This window comes from Panthera leo, chromosome D4, assembly GCF_018350215.1.
Source record: "Panthera leo isolate Ple1 chromosome D4, P.leo_Ple1_pat1.1, whole genome shotgun sequence".
Classification (NCBI taxonomy): domain Eukaryota; kingdom Metazoa; phylum Chordata; class Mammalia; order Carnivora; family Felidae; genus Panthera; species Panthera leo.
The window spans coordinates 85,787,025-85,800,977 of record NC_056691.1 but is presented as its reverse complement, the minus strand read 5'-3'; the positions used below and the strand labels follow the sequence as shown (position 1 = coordinate 85,800,977).

Genomic DNA, 13,953 nt, shown 5'->3' with positions numbered 1-13,953 from the left:
TGGGGCACGTGCCGGGTCCCGAGACCTGAGGCTCTGTGAGGAAGAGCAGCATGGTCGAGTTTCGGTGACCTGGGTTCAAGTTCTTACTCCGCCACTCACTAGCTGAGCGCCTTTGGAAAATGGACTGTACTTCCTTGGGCCAGTTTTCTCATCTGTAAAATGGGGATAATAATGCTATCTGGCCTCAAGGGACATCAAAGGGTTCAATGCAACTATGCACATGCAGCCCTCAGCACAGTGCCCACCCCATAGTAAGTGATCAATATCATTCGTATGTTACAAAATGAGTAAACTGAGGTGTTTTGTGCAGAAAGTGCTTAAGGACCATAAGAGGACATGAGGAGCCAAGGGCACGGGAGGAAGCACGGTGCGTGTGACTCTGGGCTCTGTTGCTAACACACGGGGTGGTCTTGAGCAAGTCACTGCTCTCAGCCTCGGTTGGGGAGCACACCTCCCTGTCAGGGACTCGCGAGGCTCGCCGCACCGCTGACTGTGGAAGCAGTCTTCCCTGTGTGTCGGGCCCTGTCAGAAGCGTTACTGTGGCTCCTGGATGCTCTCCCCCACCAGGCCACCACTCCTACCGCTCCTCGTTATTACAAATACGAGTGCCCAGGTCCCGGGAGCCTGGCTGGCAAGACGGTCTGCCCTCCTTGCTGTAAGGCCCTGGCCCTGAAGGGTCACAGGAGCTCTGCAGATGCCCCGCCTCTAGTTACCTCTAGGGACAATAAGGGTCAGTCCAGCTTAAAGGGACGCCCCAGGACTGGCTGCCTCATGCTCAGTGGTTCCCAGGAGGAGTGCTCTGTGGATGCCAGGCTGAGACAACCTAGAGCTGACTGGGAATCACACAGACAGGGCTTCCTGGCCCCTACCTTTCACGTTGAGGGTCTGGAGCTGGATCAGGTTCCCAATGGAACGTGGCAGATATGTCAGTTGATTCCTTTCTACGTTCAATACCTAAGAAAGAGGGACAAATGACATGAGAACCCACACACGAATAGTAGTGTCTACCCCTGCTTTAGGCCAGGCATCACCTGGGCACTACACACACCTTCATCTCCTCCTGACAGCCTCATGAGGAAAGCATAAACTGTCAGGATCCCCTTTGAGAGATGAGAAAACTGAGGCTCACACTGATGAAGTCACGTGCCGGAGAGAGCAAAGCCAGACCTTGAGCCGCTGCTTGCTGAGGTTCCGTCCCTTATGCAGGCCACAGAATGCCCGACAATGGACCCGCGATCAAGCAAGGAGGAAGAAGGGGACTAGCGGGTTTGGGGATCTGGAGGAGGCAGCAGTGACAAGGCTCTAGTTCTCCGAGTGTTGGGGGAACGAAGCTGAGATGTGTAAAGGCAGCAGGATCTGCTCGGGGCCTCAAGGCTAGCAGTTGGCGGTGGCCCGCCCAGAACGGAGGCTTGTTGGATCCAGCAGGCCACGCTCCCTCCCGGATGCGGCACTGCGGGGCGAGCCAGGCCAACAGGGTGACAGGCTACGGACTCATTAAACATTGACGCAATGGAAAGCTAAGCAGCCGTTACAGATAATGTGGCAGATAAATATTTGATGAACCAAAGGATGGCTCTGGGTTATTGTCAGGTATCTGCAAGTTACAAGGCAAGGATGCACCGATTCTCTAAGAATGTACACGTTTAAAAAAAGTCCCCAAAGATCCTCCACCCAGGTATTCACCGTGGCTTTCCAAGGGGTGCCAATCACTACTTCCCCACCACGTGTTCTCTGTGTGCCGTTGGGCAAGTGACCTCAGCTTTCTCCTCCGGAAAATGCAACGGCATCACCCAGGGGTTGCTCACCCACTTCATTTCCTGGTCTCCTCCATGTTGGAGGCAGTGCACTAGCTGGGGTGCTGCCCTCAGAGGACTGTGACTCAGTCAAGTCAGCAAACACTTGATTAGTAATTATGGACTATCCTTATGCTCCCAGGGAAGTAAGCGGGTGTAAGGCCAAGGACCAAGGAAGTAAGGACCAAGGCCGATAAGATAGATCTACTTTGACAGGGAGGTCGGGAAGGCTTCTCAGGGACACGTGGGCTGAGAGATGATGAGTCGCTCAGGCCGAGGGAAGAGGAGAGGTCTGCGTGGACAGGCCCTGCCACAGTGGGGTGAGAGGCCAGGAGGGGTTCAGGAGCTGACTGCCGGGAGCGACGGGGACAGGAGAGGAGGCTGGAAAGCAGGTGGGCCCGTCATACAGGGTCTGAAGGGGCTCAGTGAAGAGAATGGGTTTTAATCTCAGTGTGGAGGAAAGCCGCTTCTTTCCCTGTAAAGCGGGGCTAATACCAGCACCTGCCTCGCAGCAAGGCTGTGAGGAAACATATCAGAGATAACACGAGGGAAATGCTTAGCTTGCAGTGGGCTACGACTGACCAGGACCACAGTGAGAGGCTGAGGCAGAGCGCCGGATCCATCATTTCCTGTAAGTCGTGGGGGCTTAGAGGAAATCCCAAAAGCAAATGCCAAAAGTATGGTATAGAGACTCCCACAGTTCGGACTGCCAAGGCCAGGGCGTCCGAGGTCCCTCACGGGAAAGGGGCAGAGGCAGCTAGCACCAAGGGCAGCCCCGGGGCTGAGCACAAGGAGAACTCTCCAGGCTTGTGCGACTGCAACTTCTCCCTTAGGCCATCAGAGGCGGGTTCTGTGCGTCCTGCAGCCATACCTGGAGGGCGGTCAGCTGCCCTATATCGTCGGGAAGAGCGGACAGCTGATTATCGTGAAGATCCAGAACCTGCAGAGGGAAGACAAGCTTAAGCCCTCAGTCACCAGCCGAGAAAGCCTGCAGATTTCAGGTTCTGGAGCGAGAAGATGCCGGGGGTCTCTTCTTGCCTCTGGTGTTGGAACAGAAGGCTCTAACTCTTCCTCTCCAACTAAAGGATAGTGTATTCCATCTCTGCTCCGTTTCCAAAATATTATACCATCTCTTTCATCAGAAATTCATTAAAAAAAATTTTTTTTAATGTTTATTTCTGAGACAGAGAGAGACAGAGCATGAGTGGGGGAGGGGCAGAGAGAGAGGGAGACACAGAATCTGAAGCGGGCTTCAGGCTCTGAGCTGTCAGTACAGAGCCTGACGCGGGCTCGAACTCCCAAACCGTGAGATCATGACCTGAGCTGAAGTCGGTCGTTCAACCGACTGAGCCACCTAGGCGCCCCATCAGATGTTCATTTTTAACTGTTGAGCGAAAACAGTATGCTATAGAACAGTATGGGTAAGTATTCACGTTACAAAGGAAAACTCCCCACGGTATAATTATATTATTTATGTAGAAAAAGACTACCAAATATGCAATAAAATATTGATAGCGGTTCTCTGGAGTGTGGAATTATATACATTTTTCCTCCTTTTCTTTGTTTAACTATACTTGGTAATTTTTTTAACAACCAAAATGAGCAAACAAAGCACAGGCAACACACTGGAGTAGGTACATATGTTTCATACACATACGTATGAAATAGAAACATACGTATTAAATATACATTTGAAATACATATAAAATGTTACTTGTTTTACAACAAAAATCATGAATGTTGGGCCAGAATAACAAAGAGAAGTAAAAACTACCCCAACTCCTATAAACCAGAAATAACCACGAAAAACACTTTGATGCCTGATGTTGCCATCTTCTCTTATTGTGTGTCCCCACTGTCATAGCTCATGTTCGTGTGCAATAATCCTGAGGCCATAGGTCACATCGCATGTGGATACATCCCAGTCCCTGTTCTGGAGAGGCTGACAGTTAGGAGGGGGTCAGCCTAGACACAGGGCTTTCACACACTGACCACATGATGCCTGGAGCCCCTCCGGGGCCTTCTCTTTTGGGCTCATCAGTTTCCAAGCCCTCTGTGAGTTCACCCGCTCTGAGTTTACAGTTTGCCTTTCTACCCATCCAGCAGGCTCCCCAAAGGCAGGGCTGGTTATCTTTGTAACCCTACCCCACGCACAGTGCGTAGAAGGTGCCCAATAAGTTGTGCTGATCCCACCCGAGCCTGACTGTTAAGTTAGGCCTGCATTACCTATAACAAAGGGAGCTTGGCTGCCACCTGGAGCACCAGGCAGAGCCCGTGACACGGGGGACAAGGGCCCCTGTACCTTGATGGTTGCGAGACTCAGGAGGCTGCAAGATTTAGGGAGCAGATAAGTGAGGTGATTCGTGTGGACAATCAACACCTGTTTGGAAAAGATTTGTGGCGAGTTAGCCTGAGGATGAGCAGCGAGCAGGGGCAGCCAGCTCAGCGCGGGAGGTATGGCAGAACCCGCCTGCCTCTGCTCTACCGGATACTGCGACGGGGGATGTGCTTCAGAATCATGGAACCTGCAAATGCAGAATCACATGACCTGAAAACCTGTAACTTCGAGGGTGAAGGGGATCTCAGAGGCCTCATTTTACCTTCCACCCTGAGGAAGGTCCCTGTGCAGCTGTCCTGATCTGAACCTTCCTTGGATTCAGCATCTTCATGTAGGAAACAGAATAATAAAGTAGCTGCCTCCAAGGGCTGGCGTATGATTAAGAAACTAACAGCCAAAAAGCACTAAGCCCAGGACTGGCCTGGGGTCCGGGGCTCAATTCGTGTCATCTGTTGCTTTTTCTATTTGGCACCGACCCTTGCACAGAAATGTCCAGTGTCAAGGAGCTCACTCCTGTGTTGGTATGGAACACTTTTTTTTACCTCCCTTCATTTAGAATACTCTTAGCTGTCTACATGCAAAGTTGTGATGCCTTTCTGAAAATCATTCATTCCGTTCTTAATTTCTTCTGGGTGACCAGCATGAAATGAGTATAGTTTTCATTACGATTAACAACGAGGTCACCCAGTGTTTACTGTGTTAGGCATCATGCCCAGTGCACTTGCCTTTCTACCTGCCCACCTCTCTACCTGCCACTCAATTCTCACAATACGGTTTCGAGAGTAGAGCTGGGAGTGTCTTCATTTCACAGATGAAGAAACAGATGTAAGAGTTGGTGGAAGTTGCCCAACTCATGAGAGGGGCAAAGCCAGGATGTGACCCAGGACCATCTGACCCCAAAGCCTGCTCTTCTAACTGTGCAAACACCTGCATCGGGCTGAAAGGGTGAGAATCAGGGAGAATGGAGGTGCCTGTGCCAAGAAGGCAGCTCCTAAAAATCCCACCCGATTTGAAACCAGCAAACACGCATGAACGAGTCTCTGAACATGAGGATTCAGCTCACCTTTTTCTGTAGAACTTTGCATGTTGCAAAAGCCCCAAATGGAATCTAAGATGGGAGAAAGAAGAGTCAGTGCCTCCCCTCCAGCCAGTTGTTGTTTTCTGAGGAGCACACATGTGAGGGGGGGATGGGGCAGGAGGTGATCAAGTGCAAAGTCCTCCCATGGAGGGCAGCACCAAGCCGGGAGGGTGGTGGGGCACGCTGGTGAGGAATGCCGCTGGGGACATGGTCAGCCCTCCCTTATAATCAGCTGGCAGGAGACTGCCCTGCCCGGCCCTAGCCCACACACCATCTCCAACATGAGCTCTATTGGGGCAAAAGAAAGATCTCTGGTGCCGGGCACCAGCTGGAGAGGCTGGGGAACCCCAGAATCTTCCAGTTCCCTGGAAATCTGTGTGTACATTTTCTTTTTTTGATTAAAAAAAATTTTTTTTTTCAGAGAGAGCACACACAAGTAGCGAAGAGCAGAGGGAGAGGGAGAGAGAGAATCTTAAGCAGGCTCCGTGCTTAGCACTGAGCCCAACATAGGGCTCGATCCCACGACCCTGGGATCATGACCTGAGCCAAAATCAAGAGTCAGACACTCAATTGACTGAGCCACCCAGGCACCCCTGTGGGTACATCTTTTAGACTCCTTGATTCTAGGAAGACTATGTTGAGGCCAACAATCATCTTAATTATTTTGAACAAAAGCAGAATCTAAGGAAACTTCTCTTGATTAATGCTTCTGGCCTTTTAAAAGCCCCAATCCACATCTGTCTCTCTCAGGGACATGTGATCCAAGAAAAAAAGGACAGATCAAATTCATAGACGGAACACTACCCCAGTTTACCTCTGAGAGCTCACATTTAGAGATGTCAAGAATGTCATCTGCCCCAGCTTCTTTTGCCTGAGGGTGAAAAGAATGATAAAAAGTGTTCAAACAAAACGCCCTTGCAGGGTGGACAGACCAGGCAAAGAAATACAGGATTAAGGACCTATAAGAGACCACGGACACCATCTGGTTCACCTCATCCATTTTGCAGGTGCGCCAATGATCCCTGCTTTAATGGGGCTTGAGGTCCAGCAGGGAGGAGTGAACGAACATGGAATGACAACAGGGATCAGTCTTGGGAGGGAAGCACAAGGCACTCCTGAGCACCTGACAGGCAGCCTTGTGGGTCTGCTTTGAGTCAGAGATTTCCTCTGGGGGTTGGGGAGGCAGGCAGGAGGGAGGGAGCGCACGGCTTGTTTGAGGATAGCGTAGAACCCTGTTTCATGAGGGCAGAGGTAGAAATGGACGCAGAGGAAACCCAGTTTCCCTCACCAGACACATCTGATACTCCAGGCGTTTCCGAGCCTCTTCACTGGGTTTCCGCTTCCGGAAGAAGAGAGGCATTCTTCCTTTCCCCCCAGAGTAATCTTCACGACTCTAGGGCACAGGAGAGAAATTAGGGCCTGGGGAATTTGTGACACATCCAGGACAGGCAGCCACAGGAACACAGAACACGTAGCTGATCTGCTGGACCGTATGATCGTTGAGGGCAGGGGGTATGTCCACCTTGACCATCAATCTGCGCCGTGAGCCCGGCACAATAGGTCTTTCTAAGGATGCTCTTTGAGAACTCCTAGCAGATGGGACTGATGAATCACTTCTAGTTCCTGAAACACTATAAGAGTGGCAAACCAAACACGCAAGGCATCGGCCAGCCATGACCTTGGGGATTTCAACCACATGATAGGCAAAGAGATCTCTTAGTCAAATAACAACCCAAAAGCAGTCCTCAGACACCTTACCACCCTCATGGCTATTACTCCATGAGTGTCTCACCACAGCCCAGGTTAAGGTAATGAAACTGGCACGTGAGCTCAGTGATCTGGTTATACCGCCTGGATTGTAGAGAAACCAGTCTGGAATTCTGCTCTTTGGAGTCCCGATACTGTGGGGTTTGCCCAACTCCTTCATGCTCACACTACCTTGGCACACACTAAGTACGTTGTCCTGAACTCAGAAGCTAGGTGCTTACTGCCTGCCCTGAATCTGCAAATATCAGTGCTTGATAAGGGACATCAATGAGCCAGGAACAATGTTGTTACTACTAATAACGTTACCAATACCAGGTTCTGTGAGGATCCAGTGCTTTCATGTATGTGAAACCCGTAGCACATTACCAGTGTTCAATAAATGTCAGCCACATAGCACTATACATCTCACAAACGTTGATTCAGCGCCTACCACAGCTTAAGGAACTAGGGAGAAGATGCAGTTGAAGAAGAAACACACCCAGTCCTCAAGGGGAAGGGCGGAGATCACAGGTCTCCGCCCACAGGGGCGTGGGCAGTCCGGGGAGCCGGCCAACCTGCAGAGCTGGCTCAGGCCCCTCTTGTCACCCACTTGCCAGCAGTGATGGGGATAATCTAAACACAGCCCTCCCCCAGCCCTCCTTGATGACAAGCTCTTACCCTTACCCTGCTCCCCAAGGACTAATCCTCTCTCACCTCTCCCCAAAATTCAGCCCTCCCCCGACCTGCCCCACAGTGGCCATCCCCTCTCCATCCCTCCCATCAGATCAGCTCTTCCCAACCTGCTCCTCGATGTCCACCTCTCATCCATTCCTTACCCGGACGTCCAGCCCAGTGGGAAGAACCACACCCATCCTCCCCAGGCTGGAGTGGGGAGAGCCCCACCTGGCTTTGTGGGTGCACAAGTCCCCAGTGCTCGTTCTCTCGGGTGGACCTGAAGGTGGGCAGGTCACTCGTAAGGCTTGGTCATGGACGCCGGGTCTCAAGAGCACTGGGCACCGGGCCCGGGCGGAGCGGGAGTCTGGTATCCTCCAAACGCAGGAGCTTGGGACCAAAACAAAACTCTGAATCTCAGAAAGTCATTCAGACCAGGATGACGAAGTCAGACTCTGAAAACCGTATAATCTTGGAATTAAGAGTTGGGCGAGATTTAGACTCGAATCAAGTTGTTTTGATAACCAAAATGCAGACATCACGAGGGAGCTAAAAGTGGGCTCGGGGTCCCCATGACCCTAGGGTCTAGGAATGGGGATGCGGACACCTTAGGGGAGGGGCGGGGCTTTGCAACTGGGCGACAGGAACCACAGGGTGACCCTCAGCATTAGGGAGAATAGAGAACAGCGGGGCCCGAGAGCAGCCCTCTCTTGTTGCCTCCCCCAGGGGAACCTCCCGAACCCCTCCTTCCGAACCCTTAGCCACAACTCACCGCGGAGTAGGGTTCTCCAGCCCGTCAGCTCAGCCTCAGGAAACTGCCCATAAGCAATATGGCGGCAAGGACGTCGCTGGGAGGCTGGGCGGAGCTTAGCGGTTCTCGCGAGAGTCGTGCTTTCCGACCTATATCCGGCGCAGTCAGAGGACCTTCCGGTCTTTTGGCTTTCGGCTCGGAGGAGGCGACGGTGCAACGCTCTTCGGTCGTCCCGAATCCGGGTTCATCCGACACCAACCGCCTCCACCATGCCGCCTAAGTTCGACCCCAACGAGATCAAAGTCGGTGCGTGCTTTAGATGTGGCTCGGGCTGCGAAATGGAGCATCCCTCCTCCCGGCAGCCCGTCGGCCCCGCTGCCCCAGCAGCCGTTGCCGTTTTCACGTCGGGCTTTAAAATTGCTGCCTGCTAGAGGCCTTTCCAGTGCTGCGTTCAGGGTGCTGTGAGGTCCTGGTCGAGTCTCTTAACGCTTTCTGGGCCTCAGCTTCCCCACGTGTAAATGGGGAGGGAGGACCGGACGACCTCTGGTGGCTTTGCAGCCCGCACGCCTTAGGGTAAGGTTTGTGTCCGGGCGCTTCTCCCCTCCACTGGGTTGGCCGCCCCAGTGCGGGCCTCGGTAGCCGGAGCTGAACCGAAGGCCCCAGTCCCACTTGGCGCTTGGAGCGGTACACGCCAGGGAGGAGGCGGCTCGCCCGCTAGGGGGTTGGGAGGCCTTCCTCGCTCGCTGCTGAGGCCCTTGGTGCTGTTCCGAAAAGAGACAAGCGGTGTGGCCAGCCCCGGAAGGATGGGGGGAGAAGGCTGGGGCCCGGGGGCTCCCTGTGCAGCGCCGCTGATCTTTTCTTTCTACAGTATACCTGAGGTGCACCGGTGGTGAGGTCGGTGCCACGTCTGCCCTGGCCCCCAAGATCGGCCCGCTGGGTCTGGTAAGTCATCCTCGTGGAGGCTTGTTTCTTGTCGAAGGAAAGCAGTTCAGGTCGGGCTTGTGCAAAGGAGACCGGATCTGAGGTGCCTTTGACATTGACGAGTTGGCAACCCCTCTGAGCCACTGGCTTGGAAGTACTCCCATAGCAGGGTGATATAGGAAGCGGGAACAGGCTACTTTGAAGCTGTAATTTTTACTCTCCAGTGGCTCTTAACTGCTGCCTTTACTGTACCTGAGGGATGGGCCAGGGATCTGTGAGGGCTTAGAGTAGGTTGGTGACACTGGGCTGCCTCCTTAGCCTGTGTTTGCTAGTCAGGGAAATGGGCAGATCACTGATGGGATTAAATATCGGTTGGGAGGATTAAGTGGGCTGTGGGTTAAGATCCCGGTGAATTGTATGTAGTAGCCTGCATGACCTGTTCATTAATGTGAGCAGCTTTACCGACGACTGCCCTTTTTACCTACTTGTTTACTTTTATGCTTTTTCTGAGCTTGCATTTCCCTGAGTATCGTTAGGCCTTTATTTCTTGGACATCGGTCTCCTGACCCAAACGTGTTTCTCACGTGGTCTTGCTTACCCAGTGTCTTACTACTTTTTCTTGGTTTTCGGTTTAGCTGGCACCCACTGGATAGCTTTCCTGTTGAGGCTGGTGGTCATTAGGAAATATTAAGTAGCAAATGCCCAGACCCCATCCCTGCAGATTGACTTAGATTGGTCTGACACCAGGAATCTTTAAAATCGTCCAGGTGATTTGAATGTAACCAGTGTCGAAAATCCCTACATTAGACCATGTGGGTCCTTATGGGTGGGTAGGTAGGTAGGTAAGGGACTTTGCCTTCCTAACAACCCTGGGTCTGCAGCTTACAGTCCCAAGCAGACTTCACCCCTAGCTGCAGTTCTCCAATGTATACAGCTGTAGTAGCCATTCCCTTGATTCACTGGGTGCAGTTACATGCTTTCAGACTGCCCCCGTGTGCTGGATTGGAAAAGGTTTGGGGTGTTGCCAAGGGAGAAGGATAGGGCAGGGCCTCAGGCTGTACTGCAACTTCGAGCACAGTGTAATTGTATACCTTTTTTCTATAGTCTCCAAAAAAGGTTGGTGATGACATCGCCAAGGCAACCGGTGATTGGAAGGGTCTGAGGATTACAGTGAAGCTGACCATTCAGAACAGACAGGCTCAGGTACTTGCTTTGAGGGGGAGGGCAGAGGTAGCAACCCTCTGGAATCCCTGGGTGGAAGGTTTTTGCTCACATGGCCATCTGCCACAATGGTGAGCTGAGGGCAATTTTAAATGTGGGGAAGCCTTTTTTGAGAGCAAGGATCAAGAAATTGTAGATGCGGGCTCAAATACTAACTTGTCACTTGTGTGACATTGGGTAAATCAATCACTTCATGTCTCCTAGGGTAGGACACATTTTAGATTGTGAAAAGTAGTTGACAATGTACAGCAAACCCCACCTGGCCCGTGTTTTTTGAGAGCCAAGTTGCGTGGCAGTATTGACCTTTTTCATTGGAGGGTGGAGGAGGGCTTAATTCACATGGAGAATCTCTTCTGCAGATTGAAGTGGTACCTTCTGCCTCCGCCCTGATTATCAAAGCCCTAAAGGAACCGCCAAGGGACAGAAAGAAGCAGAAAAACAGTGAGTGGTCTTTTCCCTGGTAATCTGTGAGTGGTGGTGTCTACCCAGTGTGATACTTAGCTGCATGTTTTTGCTTTAGCAGAACCTAGGGATGGCACAGGGATTTGCTCAGAAGCTGTTAGACAGCCAGGCACTGCGAAGAAGTGCCTCACGGCTCTCCCCCAGTCCCCTAGCCCGGGACTGACCCTCCCTAAAAGTACATGCAGGAGGGAAATAGGGGGAAGTACTTGACAGTGATGTCCAATAATCAGACCATTTCTGAGCTGGAAGATTCTGACCGCTTAACTAACCCCAGTAACTTCAGTTTGTCTTTTTTCATGTAAAAAAAAGATAGTCTTGCCCACGCAAGGTTCGCAAAGACCTGATTTTACCCCAGCCACCCGCCACTGCACCTGATCAGTTCTCGTGGCTGGTGCAATCCAGTGGTGAGCTGATAGTAAACCCCAGCTTAGGAAACAGGGTTGTTCTTCATGTGGATGACTCTGTGCCGAAAGCATGGGAACAGCCTGAAAATAAAGGTGAAGGGAGAATATGTGGTCTTCTCTGGCCTTGGGTTGTGACACAGCTTTTGCTGTTTATTTCTTCTGCAGTTAAGCACAGTGGAAACATCACTTTTGATGAGATTGTCAACATTGCCCGACAGATGAGGCACCGATCGTTAGCCAGGGAACTCTCTGGTAAGTGGACGGCAGGGAACCCCCTTGTTACATAGAGTGTATTCACTGAGTGGTAGCATTTCTCAGCTTGAAGGGATGTTACCCTGTAAGACCCACAATTGGGGTGCAGGGTCTTCTGGGTTTAAAGAATGACTTGGTATCAGTGAATATTTGGGTCGGGTGTGTTTAATCTGGGTGTCAGAACCCACGGACCCTTTGCGTTCAGAGCCTGTATAACTAAATGGAGTTCGGAGTTTTGGCTTAGAGGAGCAGGGATGTTACTCCGTAAAATAGGCTTAATTTCTCTTTATCTGATGTGAAAAAGTATTTCCCCTTGGGTATATGAGTATTGCTGAAGCCCCTCTTAATGCCACTTTTCTTAATTACAGGAACCATTAAAGAGATTCTGGGGACCGCCCAATCTGTGGGCTGCAATGTTGATGGCCGCCACCCTCATGACATCATAGATGACATCAATAGTGGTGCAGTGGAATGTCCAGCTGTAAGTGACTTCTGTTTCTCTTGCCTAGATCAGGGTGAGAGCTGGAGGAAAGCTAAAGTAGTATTTGTGCAGGCTGCAAAGTTTCTAGAAACGGTCAGTAATGGGTTTGGACTATTAAGAATTTCTTGTTCCACTAATGATAGGTTTTTCTTTTTTCTTTCCCACAGAGTTAAGATTAAGAACTACAAAGGAAACTATTTTAATAAAGGATCAGTTGACAACCAGTGGACCTTTTGATACAGCCTCTTCCTTGAGGGACCTACCCCCTTTGTGGTCAGATGGTGGCTAATGGGGTCACGGTGGCAGAACCTCTGGAAAAAGTTGCTTGGGTAACAAGCTCCTTGTGGGTCAGATTGCTGCCCTGTATGGCACTAGCTCAGAGAAGACCCCTAGAAAGGAAGTCTCTGTGCTATTTGTAGGCTGCATGTGTTCATAGAACTCTTCAGAAGAACAAAATTCTTGGCCAAAAAGAAAACTATCTCAGTGTGAAATGGTCAGGAATCTATCCCAGACCAGTTTAATTCTTGAGTGTGTTAGGGGCCCATAACCCTTAATGTGAGGCTTCACTATCCATTCCAGTACACAGCCAGTGCTCAGAAGCACTGATGGGAAACAAAGAAACCTGACCTTTATGTCCTTAAGGGTCATTTTCTTTCTTTAAAAAAAGTTTTTTTAGTGTATTTTGAGAGAGCGTGGAAGCTGGAGAGGGGCAGAGAGGGAGGGAGGCACAGAATCCAAAGCAGGCTCCAGGCTCCGAGCTGTCAGCACAGAGTCCTACGTGGGGCTCACGTACAAACTGTGAGATCATGACCTGAGCCGAAGTTGGGACACTTCACCAACTGAGCCACCCAGGCGCCCCCTTACAGGTCATTTTCTAATGGCATGTTTTTGCCTTTCCTGAGTCTCTGTCTTCCCTTAGTTTGGCTCCTTTTTTTATTAAGGTGTGGGTGATATAGCTGGGTCCTGGGGCAAACTACAATCAAGCTGCTTGAAGGGGCTTTTGAGACTAACCTAAAGGGGGTTATGAATAATTAATTAACCCAAGAACTTAATTTCCTTGGCATTGCATCTTTGCCTTTCCGTAATTTTGTCAATGGGCCTTTCAAGTCAGTGGATTTTTTAATCGCCCCAGGTACAAGCAGGTTGGAGAGCTGTCTTTAGTGAAAGGGTTACCTGAGCACTGAGGACCTGTGCCAAGTTGCCAAGAAACCAGCTAGAGGCCCTGGGTGATGACTGTTGAGGCTGATTCTGAAGTCAAATGCGTAGTGTCAAACCTCAGGGGTTTATAAATGCAGAGATGAGGTCATGCTGATCGGGTGTGAGGATATGTCAAAGACAAGCCCCACAGGACATTTCAAGGAAGAAAGTAGGCCCACAAGGAAAATCTTGACCTAAAGGATACTGTTCTCTAGAAAGGGAGGAAGTGTAGGACCCACCAGCCTAAGAGCCAGGGGAAGATGGTGAGCTTCAGGTTCTTGTGTCTCCATAGAAAGGGATGTACCTTGCTGGGGGATTTGACTAGCTTCATCCTGATACCTTCAGCCTCCATTTTTCCCTCTGGGCAGTTTTCTTCCTAGCAGTAGCCAACACTAGAACTAGGTGCATTGGGCCTGTCTGCGCGGATTTTCCTATCTTGAGCATGGATATATCTAACTTACTCCTGGTAAGACTGTAGCATATAGTAGTGGCTTACAGTCTTTTTCCTCACTTTGGCCCCATTATGGAGAAACTGTTCATTCCCGTTCAGTGTTGGTTCTTTTTAACAGCCCTTATTCACACAGAGATAACATCCTCCCCAAATACCTGGCCTTTAAGAAGGCAACAAGTCCTTCAC

General features: G+C 50.8%; 2 protein-coding genes and 1 non-coding gene across 6 annotated transcripts in view; 2 read left to right on the top strand and 1 right to left on the bottom strand.

The window, feature by feature from the left end:
* LRSAM1 (leucine rich repeat and sterile alpha motif containing 1) overlaps positions 1-8,532 on the bottom strand; it is a 39,958-nt gene extending 31,426 nt beyond the window's left edge. For 2 of the 4 annotated variants that reach the window (XM_042911862.1, XM_042911859.1), the window contains exons 1-8: positions 8,400-8,532; positions 7,859-8,017; positions 6,498-6,602; positions 6,024-6,080; positions 5,195-5,239; positions 4,096-4,173; positions 2,665-2,733; positions 870-954 (exon numbers count right to left, since the gene is read on the bottom strand). In XM_042911862.1, the coding sequence (XP_042767796.1) occupies positions 870-954; positions 2,665-2,733; positions 4,096-4,173; positions 5,195-5,239; positions 6,024-6,080; positions 6,498-6,569 (406 nt within the window). In that variant the 5' untranslated portion in view covers positions 6,570-6,602; positions 7,859-8,017; positions 8,400-8,532. The remainder of the gene's footprint in view (positions 1-869; positions 955-2,664; positions 2,734-4,095; positions 4,174-5,194; positions 5,240-6,023; positions 6,081-6,497; positions 6,603-7,858; positions 8,018-8,399) is intronic. The other 2 variants (XM_042911858.1, XM_042911861.1) reach the window with 2 other exon arrangements.
* Positions 8,533-8,550: 18 nt separating this feature from the next.
* RPL12 (ribosomal protein L12) lies at positions 8,551-12,343 on the top strand. Its single transcript, XM_042911866.1, has 7 exons — positions 8,551-8,684; positions 9,247-9,320; positions 10,404-10,502; positions 10,880-10,961; positions 11,552-11,638; positions 12,007-12,119; positions 12,287-12,343. The coding sequence occupies exons 1-7, from the start codon at positions 8,648-8,650 to the stop codon at positions 12,290-12,292; spliced, it is 498 nt and encodes a 165-aa protein (XP_042767800.1). The 5' UTR covers positions 8,551-8,647; the 3' UTR covers positions 12,293-12,343.
* On the top strand, positions 11,341-11,468 carry LOC122205733. Its single transcript, XR_006196235.1, has one exon. It is a non-coding gene; the product is annotated as a small nucleolar RNA SNORA65 (small nucleolar RNA).
* Positions 12,344-13,953: the final 1,610 nt, after the last annotated feature.